General features: G+C 38.6%; 1 protein-coding gene across 5 annotated transcripts in view; it reads left to right on the top strand.

Annotated features, from left to right (window-relative positions):
• Nucleotides 1-1,823: 1,823 nt before the first annotated feature.
• Nucleotides 1,824-19,901, top strand: part of TPX2 (TPX2 microtubule nucleation factor) — a 57,961-nt gene continuing 39,883 nt past the window's right edge. For 2 of the 5 annotated variants that reach the window (XM_032419258.1, XM_032419262.1), the window contains exons 1-4: nt 1,824-1,868; nt 4,527-4,639; nt 13,980-14,156; nt 16,009-16,131. In XM_032419258.1, coding sequence (XP_032275149.1) covers nt 14,048-14,156; nt 16,009-16,131 — 232 coding nt within the window. In that variant the 5' untranslated portion in view covers nt 1,824-1,868; nt 4,527-4,639; nt 13,980-14,047. Of the gene's footprint in view, nt 1,869-2,053; nt 2,123-4,526; nt 4,640-13,979; nt 14,157-16,008; nt 16,132-19,901 lie in introns of those variants that run through there. The other 3 variants (XM_032419261.1, XM_032419259.1, XM_032419260.1) reach the window with 3 other exon arrangements.

Here is a 19,901-nt window from a genome sequence, read left to right on the forward strand (position 1 = left end):
TTACTCTGAATGAGGTAGGAGGCCTGGGAGGGTTTTGAGCATTGATTAGCTCTCTGCTTTTAATGGGATAATTCTGGCTGCTGTGCTGTCTGTCTTCTCCGGTAGAATGCCAGGTTCCCAAGGACAGAGATTTTGTCTGTCTTTTCATGATTCTACCCCCACATTTAATACAGTGACTGACACACGGTAGGTGTTCAATTCATGCTATGGTGACTGTGCCTCTGTGCCTCTATGTGAAAGTAGATGAGTGTGTCTTTTGGAACTAAACCTAGAAATAGCAGACCTAGGTCACAGGGCATACATATTTGACATTTTAATAGATGTTGCTAACTTGCCCTCTAAAGCAGCCAAACCCATTCGTTCCCTACCTTGCAAATCCTTGATACCATTGAACTTTTAATTTTTAAACAATATGATAGGTGAAAATGGTACTTTCTTGTTTAAATTTAAATCTAATTTAAATTTCAGTATTGCTAGTTGAGGCCAACTACCTTTGCATGTCTTTTTTTTTAATTTGAATATCTAATTGGCTTTATTAATTGATTCCTGAAGTGGGCAGCATCCCATCTAGCAAGTAGAGGGGAGTCCCCATTTGCATTATCTTTAATGGCCAATTTGTTTCTTCTTCTAAGAACTGCCCATTTCCCCCATTTTTTTCCTATTGAGTTTTTGTCCTTTTCTTACTGATTCATAGACTTTTTTTATTTATACAATTAACTATACTTTAAAAATTACGATAATTTAAAAATATGTTAATGTTCATGAGAGCTGGTATGGCAGTCACCCTCCTTCCCCATTATTTTTCAAAACTCAGATGCCACATCTTGTGCTTTCCTCTTCTATAGAAATTTTAGAATCAACTTGGCAAGTTCCAAGACAAAACCTATTGCGAATTTCATTGGAATTGCCTTGAACTCTTCATATGGAAAATTAACAGCTTTACAATATTGGATCTCCCCATCCACTAATAAAGTATATAATCTCCTTTACTTATTTTTATAGTTATTTAACTAAGTTTTACAGTTTTTAATTTTCAGATAAAGGTCTTAGGCTTATTTTCTTAAACGCTGTAGTTTTTATTACAGTGATCTTTCCCCCCTTGTAACTGCTATTATTTTCTGACTGATTATTGATGATGGACAGGACCAGACGTCCTTAATTCAAATTCCACCTCCTCTATTTATTTATTTTAGACAATTCACTCAACTTCTCTGAGCCTTTGTTTTCTCTTCTAAAATACGAGGATGATAAAGCAAGAGACGTAAATGGAATTGAAAGGGAAGGACCAACCAATCATAAACCGCGGCTTTAAGCCGGTAATATCAGGGCATGGGCTCAATAAAGACTTGGAGAGACTCCTTCACGGCTGGGAGAACAGCTGAGGGCGAGTCTATGTTGTATGCAGGGGATTGTATTAAAACTCGAATTCCTATGAACATACAAAGCACCATGCACCACTATAGGAAGAATAATAAAAAATTTTCTTTCGTGAAAGTTTTGGGGAGGTCCAGGTGCGCGCCGTTCTGTTACCTGAAGCGACTCCCTATCTCTTCAGTTGGTACCACCTCTCCCGAATAATTTGGAGTCGAGCATTCTGGGCTTTGTAGTAACTTCCTTATTAGAGTTGTTTCAAAGGGCACACGCAGTTGCATGAGACTACATTTCCCAGGAGCCTTCCGGGCCGGTTGTTTGCTTGTCCCTCATCCTGACTTCCGGCGTCCTTGTGATCCTCTGGGCCAATCCGGAGGCTAAGGATTGCCGGTTCCCGCACTGTGATTGGTGCATTCGACTAGAGAGCCTGGGTTCAAATTTTCAACGGTACTGAATGAAGTCCCGCGGCGGATCTCGGTTGTCAGAGCTGAGGCGAGGTGAGCACTGGGGAGAAACGGGGAGCAGCTGGGGCGCGGCCTGCCCTTTCCCTGATTTTTGAACGGCTGGAGGTCGCCCCCAAGCCCGTAGCGCCTCCAAGCGCTTCTTGACACTGGCTTCTGAGGCGGTCGTGTTGTGTGGGCGCCGCCCTGGCCAGGCGGAGAGGCAGCCGGGCATCGGACCACCCTTCTCTTGGTGACAGGATTTTCCAGTGAAGTGTGTCCCGACCGAGACTAGCGGGCTGCATCTGGAGGTAGAGGTCGTGGGAAATAGGGGGAAGTAGGGGTTGCTGGAGGCTGTAAGCTAATAACGGTAACTACCATTGTTACCACGCACAGATGAGATAAGCTTTCACTGGACTAAGCACTCTGCGTGCGTTTTCTCACTTAATTATCGCACAAAGCCAATGAAGCAGGTGCTATTCTTAGTCCCACTTTATAGAGGAGGAAACTGAGGCTCACAATCTAAATTTCAAGAAATGGGTGAAACAGTAGCCCCGCCCTCAAGAAGTGTGGCTTTGGTGGAGGAAAACAGATGTGGTCACAGACAACTACATTTACAAAGTATTGTGTAGGATAGAAAGGTAATAGATATGGTGTGAGAACATAATTGCGGGACTTAAATTCCAATTGGAGTTGTTTTTCTGTTTGGGATTTAAAATTCATCCTGTGTATCCGTATCTGCTTAACCCTCCCCCTTTGTAACGAATATCTAGGTATTATTGCCTTTCTAATATTCTGTCCTAGAACATTTATAGATTGAAGAGGAAAGGAAAAGTGTGAACCAGACTATAATATGGTAGGATTGTTTTGCCCCCTTTTTCTTGATGTATGGTTTCTTTGTCTCACATACAGTTTTCTTCTCGTAGTTCAGTACCAAGGGCTTGCCCAATCAGCCCTGCTTAGGACCAGACAGCATTGAGTGCTCTGCTGATTTTGCTCTGAGGTCATCCTTTATGTACTCCTAGGTTCATTCAGCTTTACCTTGTCTTGACATCCTATGGCCTTTCTTTGTATTTGTCTCACTCATCGGATGTCAGAATTTGAACTCTTTACTGCTACAATAAGGATATTCTTGTGTTGTGGCCTCAGTGTATCATACATACCTTGTCAATCCACCCCTATATCACCCTTGGTTGTTTTGGAGTAGCACTCTTGGGTGTGTTAGCTCAGTATTAAGTTACCACTCTCAGGATAAAAATTTTTGTGGCTCCCAGCTCACTTAGCTAATTAATTGACTTGAGGGTGTACTGTGTGCTCAGATTGGTGTTAGATACTATGGATATTCAGATGTATGATGTTCTCATGGGTTTTCTGGTATGCTTGAGGACAAAAGACTGATTCAGATTGACAAGTGACAATCTGAACAAGATATGACAGCATTGGAGTACTCTAGTGTTATGTATTGTAGGTGCCCTGGCAATGTAGAGGTGAGGGAGATCAATGAGGCTTAAAACAGGCAAGGATGTCTTTGTGAAGCAGATGGGACACAAACTGGCTCTTGATAAGCAGAGTTTGGTTAGACAAGAACTAGAACAGTCTTGGTGCACAGAAATTGCCCACTTACTATCTGCTGAATTGGATAGGCAGGAGGGCATTATCTAAATTAACTACAAAATTGCAGGTATAAAAAACTGGATGTATTCAACTAGGTTGGTAAATTTGTTTAAACTTTTGGGGTGCCTGGGTGGCTCAGTCGGTTAAGTGTCTGCCTTTGACTCAGGTCATGATCCCAGGGTTCTGGGATCGAGCCCTGCATCATCGGGCTCCTTGCTCAGCTGGGAGCCTTCTTCTCCCTCTCCCTGTGCCGCTCCCCCTACTTGTGCTCTCTCGCTCTCTCTGTCAAATAAATGAATAAAATCTTAAAAAAAAAAAAAAACTTAAAAACTTTTAATAAAGTAGGGTTGTTTTGGCCAGCCTTATGCTTAAGTCTGTGTATTCGAAGCTTAATAAAGTTAACTTACCCTACATTTGCAATTAAGCTTCTCCAGGAGACAGGATTATGTGGGAAAGTCCTTCATTTTTTATTTTGGTGCCAGGAGATGTTCCGAAGTTTTTCTATATGCCCTACATATTTTTTTCTTCAGCCTTTCCTGGGTCTCTTCCCTAATTCTTTTTGAATTGCTGGGGAAGGAAGGAAGAAAGAAGAGATCTAAATGCCCTTTGGCAAACTGAATTTTTTTTGCCATGAGTAAAGTTAGGAAATAGAATGACCACTGGGAGACTGATCAGCCCAAACAATTCTATGAATAGGTCTGTATTTGAGACAGAGACCTAGAGATCAGTGGTTCAAGGTACTTTTTTCATATTATAAGTGTGCCTACTATTTGTTCTGATGTTTGAATAGAAGTGTACCCTATCACCCCTTGGTGTCAGCGTTCCTAAATTGCAGATTTTGGAAAGGTAGTTTTAAAATGGGAGTATATAATATTAAAGACACCACGAGACAGCATATGTATAATCAAGAAACTTAAGCTGAAACAACAATTAAGTTTGGCATTTGGGTAGATTTATGCTATTTAGACCTTAGCTCTCAGAAGCACTCTTTGGTTTTGAGAGTGGGTATCCTTGCTGTTTTGTAGCCCTTTCCTATTCTCTGTTTACCATTTTTACTACAGAGAACATGAACCTGTTATATCACCTTTCTCTTTCTAATAGGTTCTTGATAAGAAGTATTTGCTAGACTTCAACATTTCAGAAGAGAGGTGAAAAAGTATATTGCAACTCTGAATCAAGCCTGTAGGCAGGTGGACTGATAGATTAAACCACAGGTAAGGCTATGTCCACAGTGAGTTACATTAAAAAGGAATAAGAGGAACATTAATATATTACTATCAAAAGTGTTTCATGTATCTTCAAAAGTAACATTTTGGAAGAAAATTTATTTAATACGGAAAAGCAAAAGAAAGAGCTATCACTCACTATCCTACCTCTCAGATAAACTATTGCTAGTATTTTGATAGACTTCTTTCCAAATTTTTCTGTGTGCATATTTGGTTTTAAAAAGTCATACACTTCGCGCCTGGGTGGCTCAGTCATTAAGCATCTGCCTTCGGCTCAGGTCATGATCCCGGGGTCCTGGGATCGAGCCCCGCATCGGGCTCTCTGCTCAGTGGGAAGCCTGCTTCTCCCTCTCCCTCTCCCCCTGCTTGTGTTCCCTCTCTCACTGTATCTCTCTCTGTCAAATAAATAAATAAAATCTTAAAAATAAAAAGTCCTACACTAAAATTTTTCATTATTTTTTTCAACTTAATAATTAGGTTATGAACATTTTTTCATGTCATTAAAATTTGCTACAACTTTTATTTTATTATTTAAAAGATTTTATTTGTCAGAGAGAGAGAGAGTACGTGAACAAGCAGGGGGAGCAGCAGGCAGAGGTAGAAGCAGGCTTCCTGCTGAGCAAGGAGCCCGATGCGGGACTTTATCCCAAGACCCTGGGATCATAACCTGAGCCGAAGGCGGACACTTAATCGACTGACCCACCTAGGCATCCCGCTACAACATAATTTTAATTTTAACCATTATATGGTTCTGCCATAGTTTTTTATGCAGTGAAATCATTGGTCAAAAGTTCATATTTTTAAGACTTGGGTATGTAACACCAAATTGCCTCATAGGAAAATTATGCTGATTTACATACCCACTTAATAGCGTATATTCACACAGGTACAAATTTATATTTTAAAAATATGTGATGCATTCACATGGTACAAAAATCAAATAGTATAAAAAGGTTTATAGTTAAAAATCTTCTTTCAACCCTGTCACTATCTACCTCACTTCCTGGCATCCCATAGGTAATCACTTTTTGAGGTTCTTGGGTATCTGTGTATCTACATCCCAAGAAGGATACCTTTTGAACGATATAAATCTTTACAAGACTGAGTGATTGAGATTTCACTAGGAATGTAACCTCCTGCTGCCCAACTGTCAACCCTTACAAACTCTTTCAGCTTGTTACTATTGAAACAGCAGAACACTTTGATACTCTACAAAGATTTCCTGATATTCTACAAAGATCTGTGTCATTATTTGGTTTGAAGGAAAATGGCATCATTGATTTTTATCCAGGTCTTATTAGTTGTATAAGAGCAGTTTAGGGTTTATAGAGTGGTATGGATAAATTAAATAAAGCAGAACTGAGTTCATAATCCATAACTCACAAGTTTGGGAGAGAGATGATAAAAAATATATGTGCTTGAGGTTTCTGGACAGTGATGAATTACAACAAGTGTCCGTGTGTCCTGTGCTGACTTCTGAGTGCTTGGACAGTGAGGAATTGTCATTGGATTTTAAATTGACCCAATTTTGGAAGCTTCGTGGATCTGTTTCTGTAAACAGATCCAATTTCAATGTAGAAGTTAGCAAACATAAATGTAGAAACACAAAGTCCATTAACTTCCTTTAGACTTAGTTTGTGACTTTGATTAACAGTTAAAATTGCATGCTGGATTATGTTGCCATTTACTGACTCGTGCTAATCCCTTATGTACAAAAAAAATGTAGGTGTTTTTTCCCTGGGTAAGATGAAAATAACTCAACTCTATTTAACTTGTGGTACGGTAACAGGATCTCTTATCCCTTGTGAAAGTAGGAGAGGGTGTGCCTGGGGAAATGGCACCATTTGGGATGGGACCATTTAACTAATACACTTCTAATCTTGACTTATTCTTACTCTGTTTATTATATTACCAGTTAACTCATGATTTTTCTTCCAATAGAAATAGGTACAATGCAGCTCACAAGATGGATAGTGAAGTGCTTGAGAGCATCTGTCACACCAAAGTCTTTGTTTTGTTTAGGAGCTGCTAGTCTACTACTTCAACCTTGCTTAGGATGCACCCTTTTGCAGTTTTCCCCCACCTCCTCTGAACCTGCACCTTTTGATTTATAGAGGTTGTCAAGTCTAGTTATTTTTGGTTTGAGAGTGAAGAGGGACAGGACATGATGGAGGTTAATTTCAAATGAATGTGGAAACAAGTTACATTGCTTCTTTTGCAATCTTCCTCAATTAAGTGCTTTTCCCACATTTGTTTCCCCTTTTCATTTATCTCTTCCTTTAGAAAAAGTCAATATTCGTCCTTAGCTTTTGTTGTTGTTGTTCTTGTGCATATCTTTTTTCTTTTTTTTTAAAGATTTATTTATTTATTTGACAGAGACACAGCTAGAGAGGGAACACAAGCAGGGGGATTGGGAGAGGGAGAAGCAGGCTTCCCGCGGAGCAGGGAGCCCGATGTGGGGCTCGATCCCAGGACCCTGGGATCATGACCTGAGTTGAAGGCAGATGCTTAACGACTGGGCCACCCAGGTGCCCCTCTTTTTTTTAAATTTTTGACTTGAGTATAGTTGACACACAATGCTATATTAGTTTCAGTTTACAATATAGTGATTCAGCATCTCTATAGGTTATGCTATGCTCACCACTGTCTGTATCTTTTAGGCATCACTTCCACCAGGTACCTTTTTCTGACCCTCCTGGTCCCCTTCTCTGCACTTCCATAGTGGCCGTGGTTTTCCCCTGTTGTAGCAAGGATCACCCTCTATCACAATTGTCTGTGTTCTCCACTCAAATATGAGTTTCTTAAGGGAAGAGATTATATGTATCCTTTTAGTCTTTGTTTTCTGGAAACAAAAATGAGCTGTATGATATGATGATGGCTCTTATTAGGCAGTTCTAAAAGGAACCTAAGTAGTTCATAATATGGGAGAGGCTTTTTCCTCAGTTCTGTTGTAGGATTATTGGTCTGAAAGAGCTATTTCTTCACTCAGAATGTTTCTAGTTTTGCAGGAGTCTAGAGCTATGGTAGATTCAGATAGTTTTGAAATGTGAAGCTGATTCTCTTGCTTGGCAGTCTTATTTGTTTGGGGGAATGTGGTTGACGCATGTGCCTTTTTTCTTTCTTTTTTTTTTCAGTGAGACCTGTTGACAGAAATTCAATCTTGATTAAGGGGTACAGGAAGGCATCCAGTTCCCATCATGCCTGGGGCTCTCTCATTTAAACAGTTGGCCCAGGCCCTGGTCTGTTCCATTTCCCACTAGGCCTTGTGCTTTTTAATTTTTGAAGGTTTCACATTTTCATTTTATTATTTGTGGGAGAAGCAGCGTGGTGAAACCAGCATAACCCAGTAGTTACTTTTGGTTTTGTTCATGTACTTGTGCTATCACCTTTTATTGAAGAGAGTCAGACTTCTCAGTGGATATATATTTCATTTACTTGTTCCCTTTTTAGGGGGATTGTGGGGGTGGTCTCCTGAGTTGGTCATACTAGACCAAAAGATAGCTTAAAAGAAGCTTTTTAAAAAAGAGGTTATGTTAGAAAAATAGTATTTTGGTTTTAAAATTTTCACCTAAATAAAGATTAGGCATATTTAGTTTTGAGCCCCTTGCCTTTTGACCCCCATCAATCAAATGCACTCTTAGACCTCAGAAGATATCCCTCCTTCTGATTGCTTAAATACCATCTTCTTTGTCTTTTACTCTAGAATATCCACTGAGAGGTTCAGACTAACTTCCATCTTATGTAAAGCAAAAACTATATGCAAGAGTACAAACTAAGAAAAAGAGAAATTAAGGGGTGGTGTTTTACTTTATGGGATGATTCAGCTCAGAACTTTCCCAGTGTATTTAGAATAGGATTCTTAATTTACCAGTATTCTTTTATGAGCAGTTTGTCAGGGATGCTTAGTTTTATGTAAAGCAGAGTTAATTTTTGCATTTATCTGACAGATTAGTATGATTTGGTTACCTATCTCATCTTTGAGGTAATGTTATAGGAAAAACCTGTACATTATAGCGACTCTAGATTTTGGAATCTCACAGACCTGGTCTTAAAACTCAACACTGCTACATACAAAGTTGGTAATCTTGGAGTGGCTTAATTACTCTGAGCCTGTTTCCTTATTTGTAAAATGGTGATGAGGATATATATCTACCTTGTATATTGTTAATGAAATTTAAATGAGATGATTTATGTCAAGTGCCTGGTCAAGTACTTGGCCTGTAGTAAACAGTATTTGGAAGTTATTATCTACAAATGGTTTTATCCCTTGTTCCTTGACATTTCTTATTGATCTACATAAATATCTATCTTTTAAATAAACATGAGAGTAAATAAATAAAAACAAACAAATGCATAAAAATGCACACACATACACGCACGCACACACGCACAAGGGATGCCTGGCTGGCTCAGTTGGTAGAGCACGTGGCTCCTGATCTTGGGGTTGTGAATTTGAGCCACATATTGGGCATGGAGATTACCTAAAGAAAAAAGTTAAGTAAATATGAGAGGTAGTGGATAAGGACACACCCTTTAGGGCCTATGTGAGTTCAAATGCTGGCTCTGCTACTTCTTAGCTGTGTGGCCATGAACAAGTAGTAAATCTCTCCTTGCCTCAGTTTCCTCATCTGTAAAATGAAGATAATAACAGTGCTTACTTCATAGGATTATTGGAAGATTTAGTGAGTTAATACATGTAAAATACTGTCAACAATGTCTGGCATGTCATAAGTACTCAATAATTAATAGCTATTATTATTTATAACTTTTTTCAAGTTTGTATACTTTTATTAAGTCAATACCCAGGAGCATTTTGTTTTTATACAGAAACATTAAAAAAAGAAAGGATGGATAACATATGGATAAGTGAAGTTAGTAGCCAATTTATAGACCACGTAAATGGGAAACCTTATTTCCAAAATCAAGAGGTTTAGCAATTATTGCTGGATTACCAAGAGTACATAATAAATAAAAAATTCCAGAAATCCCAGTGACTTACGGACTGTAAACACCAGTGTAGGGGGAAATAAATACTGCTTAACTAGTTCTTTAAACTGAAAATGTATGTGTTTATAAAACGTATTCAAAGAGTATGAAAGTTCATATAGTGGACTGTCTTCACCTGACCCAGAACTCCTAGCTCTCTTCCCAGACCCAAAGACCGTTAACACTTTTATGTCTCCTTCCGCAATAGTCTTATGTGTGTACCAAGGTATATATGAGTATATATTACCCCTTTGCTTCTTTTTAACATGAATGGGAGTATGCACTTTTATATTTTACTTTTCTTTCTTTCTTTTTTTTTTTTTAAAGATTATTTATTTATTTGAGAGAGAGAGAATGAGAGAGAGCAAGCACATGAGAGGGGGGAGGGTCAGAGGGAGAAGCAGACTCCCTGCCGAGCAGGGAGCCCGATGCGGGACTCGATCCCGGGACTCCAGGATCATGACCTGAGCCGAAGGCAGTCGCTTAACCAACTGAGCCACCCAGGCGCCCTATATTTTACTTTTCTTAATAGCTCTTGGAGCTCATTATGTACATATCATCACATATGCAAAGTTACCTAATATTAAAGTTACTTAATATTTTATTATATGATTGTGTCATAATTTATTCAACCAGTCTTCTACTGGTGGAATTTTAGTTTTTAGTTTTTTGGCTTTTACAATACTATAGTACTGTATACAATACTATAGTATTGTATACAATACAATACAATACTATAGTATTTTTACATTTGGCAAGATCTATCAAAAAGAAAAATGCAGTTGCCCTCCAAAGAGGGTAGCCATGTAGCTCCACAATTAAAAAAAGAAAAAAGAGTGTGAGGGTTAAATTTGAATACTTTCCAGGTGGTTTTCAGTAGCATGCTGTGGTAGAAATCACGATTTTTAGGAAGCTAAGTGGGGTTGTTGCATACTACATTCCTGCCTCTTCCCTCCCCCAACTTTTTCATTACATTCCTGCCTGGGAAGTGTTCCCAGTGACCTGGGTTAGGCATTAAGATCATGGGAATCCAAGATTTTCCCATGTCTTCCAGCATGTTTGTTCACAAGAACAGGAAAACTTATTCCTTGCAGCAGGGGAATTTTAGCCACTGTCAGTCACTGGGGAATCTTTCAGTGAGGGTCCTTTGAATACAAATGTGGTCAAGGAGAGGAGAGGTATCAGTAGGTCAAAAGGCAGTGATAATATCTTATAGTAGTATATTTTATAGCACTTGAAATGCTTTCTCATTTGTTTATGGGAAGTAGGTAGGCAGAAAGGTAGAGTGACTTGCCTGTTATCATCTACATCTAGTAAATGACAGAGACAGGTCTAGAATTCTGGACTTCTATGTTGGGATTGTTTTGGGCTCTAAGTGACAGAAAATGTCACTATAATGACTTAAACAAAAAGAGTATTATTGTCTGGAGGTAGGTGGTTGCTGATATTTGATCAATGGTCAGTAGCTCAGCAATGTCAGGGCCAATGTTATTTTCTTGGCCATCCACTTGTGTGCATGATAGCTGCACTCAAATAACCTTCTGAATTACCCCAGTCCACTGAGAGAAGCTACTGAAATACTGGCCAAACCACTGAGCAATGAAGTTGGGTATAACTAATTTCATGATTTATCTCAGAGTATAGGTATAGTGGTATAATATAAAGAAAATGAGCACTGAGAGTTATTAGTGCCCAGAATTGGTGATGGTTTGGGGAATTGGCATACCTCTCGGTAATATAAGTGATTATTGCTCTTTTGAGGAATATTTTCACAGTTTGAATCAAGAGCCAGCAATTCCATTTTTTTTTTTTTAAAGATTTTATTTATTTATTTGAGAGACAGCACAAGCTGGGGGGGTGAAGGGTCTGAGGGAGAGGGAGAAGCAGACTCCCCACTGAGCAGGGAGCCCAACACGGGGCTTGATCCCAGGACCCTGGGATCATGACCTGAGCTGAAGACAGATGCTTAACTGACTGAGCCACCCAGGCATCCACCCCCACAGCAATTCTATTTTTAAGAATTTATCTTAAGGGTAGGATTATGGATGTGTACAGAAATTGAGCTATAAGGATATTCTTCTTCTTCTTTTTTAAAAATTTTATTGAGAGAAAGCACACGAGAGAGAGAGAGAGAGAGAGAGAGAGGGTACTTGCATGGCAGGGGGGAGGGAGAGGCAGGAACAGGAGCAGACTCCCTGCCTAGCAGGGAGCCTGACACGGGGCTGGATCCCAGGACCCTGGGACCATGACCTGAGCCAAAGGCAGTCACTCAACCAACTGAGCCACCCAGGCAACCCCGGATATTTTTCTAGTAGTATCTTTAAAGTGAAAATATTGGGAAATGCCTAAAAATAGGGGATAAGTAAATTATGGTACAGCCATCAATTGATAAAATGTCTATATGTATTGACATGGAAAATGTTTACAATATATGAAACAGATTCATATATATGTGTATATTTATATATAGAAAAAGAATGAGAAAGATAGACTGGAATAGTGTGATATTGTAGATTATTATTTTTTTAATAAGAGTTTTTTTTGTGATCTAATTTCCTTAATGAGCATGTATTTTTATAATAACATAAAGGCTTAATGAAGGTACTTAATTTAATAAATGTGTATGCAAGTGATTACTGGTATCTACTTCTCTTCCAAGATACAGAATACTTTAAGTACATGTTGTTCCTGGATGAAGACAAATGGCTCATTGGGTTTCATAGGGAAATTATTTGCCAGTGAGTGTGTCCTTCAGGCTGTTTTTCAGACTACTTCCAGATATTTTCTTAACTATAGAGGGCCAGAGTGGGGGTTGACTTTAAACCTACACAGGTTTCTATAGGACAGTGTGGAACTTTGTACACAGGCGTAGGGATGGGCCCATATCTTTGACTTGTTCCTTTGACCTAATCTGCATGTTGTGCCTTTTATGTATTTTTTTTTTTTTTTTAAGATTTTGTTTTTAGCAATCTCTACACCCAATGTAGGGCTCGAACCTACAACCCCAAGATCAAGAGTCACATTCTCTACTTACTTAGCCAGCCAGGCACCTCATTTTATATATTTCTTAAAGTTTTTCTCTTCATGCCCAGGAATAGTATTTTTATGAAGATATTTCTTTTTTTTTTTAATATTTATTTATTTGACAGAGAGAGAGATAGCGAGAGCAGGAACACAAGCAGGGGGAGTGGGAGAGGGAGAAGCAGGCTTCCTGCCGAGCAGGGAGCCCGATGTGGGACTCGATCCCAGGACCCTGGGATCATGACCTGAGCTGAAGGCAGACGCTTAAGGACTGAGGCACCCAGGCGCCCTTATGAAGATATTTCTAAGGAAAGAAAGCCTGTAGTTGGCAAAATGTATTGAGCTCTTACTATACATAAGATACTGTTCTAAGCACCTTGACGGATGAGGTATACACGAGTGAGTAAAATCCATCCTTGACTTCAGGAACTTATAGTCTGCTAGGAGAGTCATTTCCATAGTTAACTAATATAAAATTGGATGGTAAACAAAGCACTATGGCTTTGGAGAGGCAACAGGTCATATGATAGGTGGAAACTGGGAAAGTTTGTAGAGAATTGAATTGGACTTTGAATGATGAATAAGATTTTAGTTGGCAGGTATAAAATTTAATGGTGTGTTTCAGAAATTGGATTATTCAGGGCAGAGAGAGAGAGTAAATTGGATGTGGGAGAGGCTAGAAGTGAGAAAATGGTAGATTGAGGGAAAATAAAATAATGAATGTAAAACACCTAGTATGGTGCCTGCCTGGCATGTTGTAGGTACTCATCAAACTTTGCCTCTTTCTAATTCCAACATATTTATCTCAAGGAGTGTCTTCAAGTTACCAAAAAAAAGTTGACTTTGGGGTGCCTGGCTGGCTCAGTTGGTAGAGCATGCGACTTTTCATCTTGGGATTGTGAGTTCGAACCTCACATTGGATGTAGACATTGCTTAAAAAAAATTTTTTTTTAAAGATTTTATTTATTTGACAGAGACAGCGAGAGAGAGAATACAAGTAGGGGGAGTGGGAGAGGGAGAAGCAGGCTTCCTGCTGAGCAGGGAGCCGGATGCGGGGCTTGATCCCAGGACCCTGGGATCATGACTTGAGCTGAAGGTAGACATCTAACGACTGAGCCACCCAGGCGCCCCACTTAAAAATTAAAAAAAAAAAAAATCTTTAAAAAAGAAAAGTTAACTTTTAGTTTGGTTTGAAAAGTAAGGCAACTTGTCCAGGTCATTTTCAGAATTGCAAATGCAGTAGTAAAAGTAAAGTAATTGCTGGGGAATCAGTACCTTAGATTAATGTGCAACCAAGTTTCTGAACCATTTCTTTCATTAGAACGTGATCTGTTGAAAAAAGTGACACGAGTACTGGGAAAAACCTGCTCTTCTGTGCCAAGGCAGGGGATGATGTCACAAGTTAAAACTTCCTATTCCTATGATGCACCCACGGACTTCATCAATTTTACCTCTTTGGACGATGAGGAAGATACCCAAAACATAGATTCTTGGTTTGGTAAGTATCTGCTCTCTCGGGCCATTTTAAGGGTTTGTGGCTTGCTTTGTTCTGAGTACCTTTCAAAAAATAGAAGGAATTGCAAGAAAATAACTAAAATATAAATTCTTTTTTGCACCAAGATAGTTTATCATCCATGATATGATAGAAATAATTGAAATGCCCAGTGTTTTGGAAATGGACTATCAGTACAAATCAATGCTTTTTGCAGTTAAGAATAAGTATTAATCTTTAGGGATATATGGGAAAATCCAGATGAAACAAAGTTGAGTGAAACTCTAGGGCTCAAAACATGTCTGTAGTGATGGCAGCCACATAAAAACTTGCTCTACTGTCATTGGGCACAGAATATAATATTACAGCTAGGATATTGACTTTGATACAATCTACCTATCTTACTCAGATTTCCTCGGTTTCACTTGTACTCATATTCATTTGTGTAGTAAGTTCTATGCAATTTTATCACCTGTGTAGGTTTGTGTATCTACTCCCACTGTCAAGATATTGAACAGTTCTAACATCACAAGGATTCTTGTGGTGCTTTTTTGTAACTACAGTTACCTCTCTCTTGCTTCCCTTTACCAATTCTTTTTTGGCGGGAGGGATTATGCTACTCAGAACCCAATCCCCAAACAGATGAGATTGCCTGATGTTGGGCCATATGATTTGACACAAACTCTGACACCAGTCCAACAATAAATAAGGATGTGGTTATGTTTTCATATTACTTTGTAATAATATGGTGAGGCCACTGATATATCAGGCTAGTAGTTCCTGGGATCTCTTCATTTTATTCTTTCTCATGTCCTTATCCTCTGTATTAAAAAAAAGTCAGTATGTGATGGGAGAAAAAAATGAGTCCATTGCAGCTGCACTTACTACTAATAATGCAGTATCCAAATGTGATGGTACATGCCATTCTCTTCTTTAATGGTATGCAGTAGGGATCCTGAGAGGAGGGATCTGTTGGAAGTGATGTTGAGGAAAGGTGGAGAAGGGGGCCAGCTGCCCTACAGGGGTGTTCCCTGTGTCTTTGCTTTACTGAAACCCCGAGAAAGTCTGGGTTGTCTATTTCTTTTTCTAAGTTTCTTTAAAAACAAAATAAGAAATATTAGTACAATGATACTATTAAATATAATGTAGAAGAAAAAATTAATCCCACTATTCTTTCAAAACCACCTTAGTTCTAATATATTATTTTCTAATTCTCTTCCAAATAATCATCTTTTTACAGAGTGCAGTGGGGGTATGCATGCACAGTGTTATTGCTGGGGCTCACCACATTCCTGAAGCTTCTGTCTATTGGTAGGCTGTGGGTAGAAGAGACATTTCACTGCTTTGGGCTAACTTTTGGGCACAGCAGAACCTAAAATAAAATTCCTTGAGAGAGCCCTAGGTCTGTTCCATCCCCACATACCCACCTCTTGCCACTCCAGCTGAAGAAGAACCTCAACTCAAATAGACCATAAGATGTCCCTTGTAAGCCCTGCAGATCTTAATGGCTACAGTTTTCTTTAAGAGGAACATGATGTATTAGACCAGTTCATACTTGTATGGTCCAAATGTGTATCAAGCAAAGATAAGTAGCTATTCACAATGCAGAGTCTGCACTTCTTTTCTATGATACATTGTTCAGTGTTGCCAGTGTTTTAGTGATAGTTTTGATAGTTTTTATAGTCTCTATCTCTGACGTATAATGTGTACTCATTTCCTTTTGATCAGTAGACCTTTGTTTGTACTTGCCAAATGAATTAGAAGTGTACGAGTGGAGGGGTTTAGGCCCCATTTTAAGTGCAGGGTACTGATTTATTTTGCTTCCTTGCTGATTGTGACACTCTTAACCTTTTCACAGAAGAGAAGGCCAATTTGGAGAATAAGTTTTCTGGGAAGAATGGCATAGCAGGGCTTTTTCAGGGCAAAACTCCTCTGAGGAAGCCTAATCCTCAGCAAGCTATTGTCACACCTTTGAGACCAGGTAAGAAAGATCATCTTAGAAAAAAGGTCCTTGGTAGAATGGTGGAACGGTGTATTAAGAGCCTGAGGGATCTGGGGGAATTACCTAAATGCTGTATCCTTTGCTTTATTATTGGTAAAGTGGGCTAATTCATTTTATGGTGAATGTGACACTAATGATGCTCTATACTTTTTTTTTTTTAATCTCTTGGAACTTAAGCTAACATCCACTTTTATTGCCAGATATATAATTCTTTTCTTTTTATGACAAGATTTAACCTAACCTGAGTCTGACTGGGAACAGAAAAGTAGGAGAGAAGAATGTACTGCTTGTCATTGTACAAGGATTCTTTGAGTCATGTATCTGATTTTAAAAGATAATTGACATTTAGACTGGTGGTTACTAAGTCTGCAGAATATTGTCTGATCAGAACAAAAGAAGCATTTTTAAAGAAATCATAAATACTTAAAAATGATTCTTTTTTAAAATAATAGCTATATTTAGATATAATTCACCTGTACAGATCACCTAAAGTTACGTTTCAGTGTTTTTTATATTACATTCATAGAGTAGTTATACAACCATCACCACAATTAATTTAGAACATTTGCAATTTACTCTTATAGGTAAATCTGAAACTGGCTTCAATTAGACCATTAACTAGAGGAGCCGTACCAGGAAATAGCTGTATTTTTAGTGAACTTTTCTAGTTTATAAAGTCTAAGCTGCTAGGATGACTTTCAAATAATTAATTCATGAGGACAGATGACATCTGTTGAATTTGGGATCAAGAGAAGGACCCTGAACTTTTGCATCCATTATCTTTCTTGCAGAAGGGATTAGAACTGTATGGCGTGTTTCACTTGACATGCTTGGAATGCCTGTGGCCTGAGTGCTGTGTCCTCAGGTGAATTTCATTCGTTCATTATGTGTGGCAGATTTTCTGTTGCTTTGGTGGTCTTTGTGCTCTTCTTGAATTGAAAGAATATGTAATACTACCTAATTTGTCAGTTCAAGACTGTTTTGTCAACAGTGTGCCCCAAAGCAAGAGACTTCTGCTGGGCCTGTCATGTGCCAAAGACCATGCACATTGCTTACATGCATGCCCCTTAGGCCCCTCAGAGTCTGTGTTCTTTCATATTACATATTCTCACCTGTCTATTAGTGTTGTTTCCTCTGCCTCTTAATATATCTGAAAAGTTCCTACTCATCATTCAGGGTCCAGCTCAAATACCCTTTTTTCTCTAACTGATTTCCCGTATTTGTATTCCCGAAGTTGTTTTCATACCTCTATTTTAATTTCAATTTCCTATTGTATTGCTAATACAAAGACATACAATTAATTTTTGTATACTGATCTTTTATCCTGCTACCTTCTAAACTGACTTATTAGTTTTAGTAGCTTTTTTATAGATTCCATCAGATTTCTTTTATTTATTTATTTTTAAAGATTTTATTTATTTGAGAGAGAGAGTATGAGTGGGGGGGAAGAGAGAGAGAGAGAGAGAGAGCACAAGCTGGGGGGAGAGCGGGGAGAAGCAGACTGCCTGCTGAGCAAGGAGCCCAATGCAGGACTCGATCCCAGGACCCTGGGATCATGACCTGAGCCGAAGGCAGACGTTTAACCAACTGAGCCACCCAGGTGCCCCTAGATTCCATCAGATTTCTAAATAGATGATCATGTCATCTGCAAATATGCCTTTTATTTCTTTTTCTTGCATATTGCACGGCTAGAGCCTTTAGTAGGATATTGGATAGGAGTAGAAAGGGTAGACATGCCTGTTGTTGCATTTAGGCTTTCACTATTAAGTATGACATTACTTAATGTAGTTGGGGTACCTGGGTGACTTTGTCAGTTGAGCATCTGAATCTTGATTTTGGCTCAGGTCGCGATCTCGAGGTGGTAGGACTGAGCCCGCATCAGGTTCTGCACTCAGCCCGGAGTCTTCTTGTCCCTCTCCCTCTCCCTCTGCCATTCCCTCCCCCAACCCCTTGTGTGTGCATGCACGCCCTCTCTCTCTCTCAAATAAATAAATAAATAAAATCTTTAAAAAAAAGTATGATGTTAACTATAGTTTTTTCATAAATACCCTTATCAGGCTGAGGAAGTTCCCGTCTATTCTTGTTTTGCTGATAATTTGTAATGTATGCAAGATTTTGTCAAATGCCTTTTCTGCTTGTATTGAGATGATTATATGATATTTTTCTCTTTTTTTGGTCTGTTAATACGTTGAATTGCACTGATTTTCCAATGTTAAGCCAACCTTGCATTTCTGGGATGAATCCCAATTGGTCATGATGGTATTTTTCTTTTTATATGTTTTTAGGTTCAGTTTGCTACATTGTTGTTGAGAATTTTTGCTTATATTATTCATGAGGGATATTGGTCTGTGGCTTTCCTTGTGATGCCTTTGTTTGATTTTGATAGAGTAATGCTGGCCTTACTTTAAATATTCCCTTCTTTTCATTATTCCTGGAAGAATTTGCATGGAATTGATACTACGTCTTAAATATTTGGTGGAAGTCACCATTGAACCCAACTGGATCTGGAGTTTTCTTTGTAGAAAGGTTTTTTTTTTTTTTTTTTTTTAAGATTTTATTTATTTATTTGTCAGAGAGAGACAGCGAGAGAGGGAACACAGGCAGGGGGAGTAGGAGAGGGAGAAGCAGGCTTCCCGCTGAGCAGGGGCTGATGCGGGGCTCCATCCCAGGACACCGATCCAAGGACGCCGGGATCATGACCTGAGTGACCCGAAGGCAGACGTTTAATGACTGAGCCACCCAGGCGCCCTGTAGAAAGGTTTTTAACTACAAATTCAATTTCTTTAACAGATATAGGTTATCTCTTCTTGAGTGAGTGCTGGTAGTGGTATTTCTACTAGTTCCAAGTTACCTAAGTGTTATTTAGAAGTGTATTATTTAATTTCCAAATATATAGGGAGGGGGATGGTTCTAGAAATCATCTCTGTTACTGATTTCTTGAGGGATTTAATTCCACTGTGGTTAAAGAACATTACTTGTGCGACTTGAATCCTTTTAAATGTATTGTTTCATGGCCCAGAATATGGTCTGTCTTGGTATATGTTCTGTGTGCACTTCAAAAGAATGTGTATTCTGCTGTCATTGGGTGGAGAGTTACATAAATGTCAATTGGGTCAAGTTGGTTGATAGTGTTGCTCAAGTCTTCCATTTCCTTATTGATCTTCTATCTAAGTATACTATCCATTATTAAAAATGGGGATATTGAAATCTTCAACTATATTGTTAAATTGTCTATTTCTCCCTTTAATTTTTTTCAGTTTTTCCTTCATGTGTCTGGGCTTTGTTATTTTTTATATATATATATATATATATAAATATATGTGCATATATTTATATATACACACACACATATATATGTGTGTTTGTAATTGGTATGTCCTCTTGATGAGTTGACTGCAACGTATTTTTGTTAATGAAGTTTTACTGGAATACAGGCATACACATTTGCTCATGTTATTTATGACTATTATATGCTTATGATTTTTCTGTCAATTTGTTCCATAAATTAGAGGGAGAGATTGAAATTTCAGGCTATACTTATGGTTTTATCTATTTCTTATACTTTTTGCTTTGTGTATTTTGAAGCTCTGTTATTAGGTACATAACTATTTAGGTTGTTGTGGCATCTTGAGGAATTGACCATTTTATCATTTTGAAATGGTCATCTTTATCTCTGATGATATTCTTTGCTCTGAAATCTGCATTGTCTGATGTTAATATATCCATTCCAGCTTTCTTTTGATTAGTGC

Source organism: Phoca vitulina, unplaced genomic scaffold (assembly GCF_004348235.1).
Source record: "Phoca vitulina isolate PV1807 unplaced genomic scaffold, GSC_HSeal_1.0 scaffold22, whole genome shotgun sequence".
NCBI lineage: Eukaryota > Metazoa > Chordata > Mammalia > Carnivora > Phocidae > Phoca > Phoca vitulina.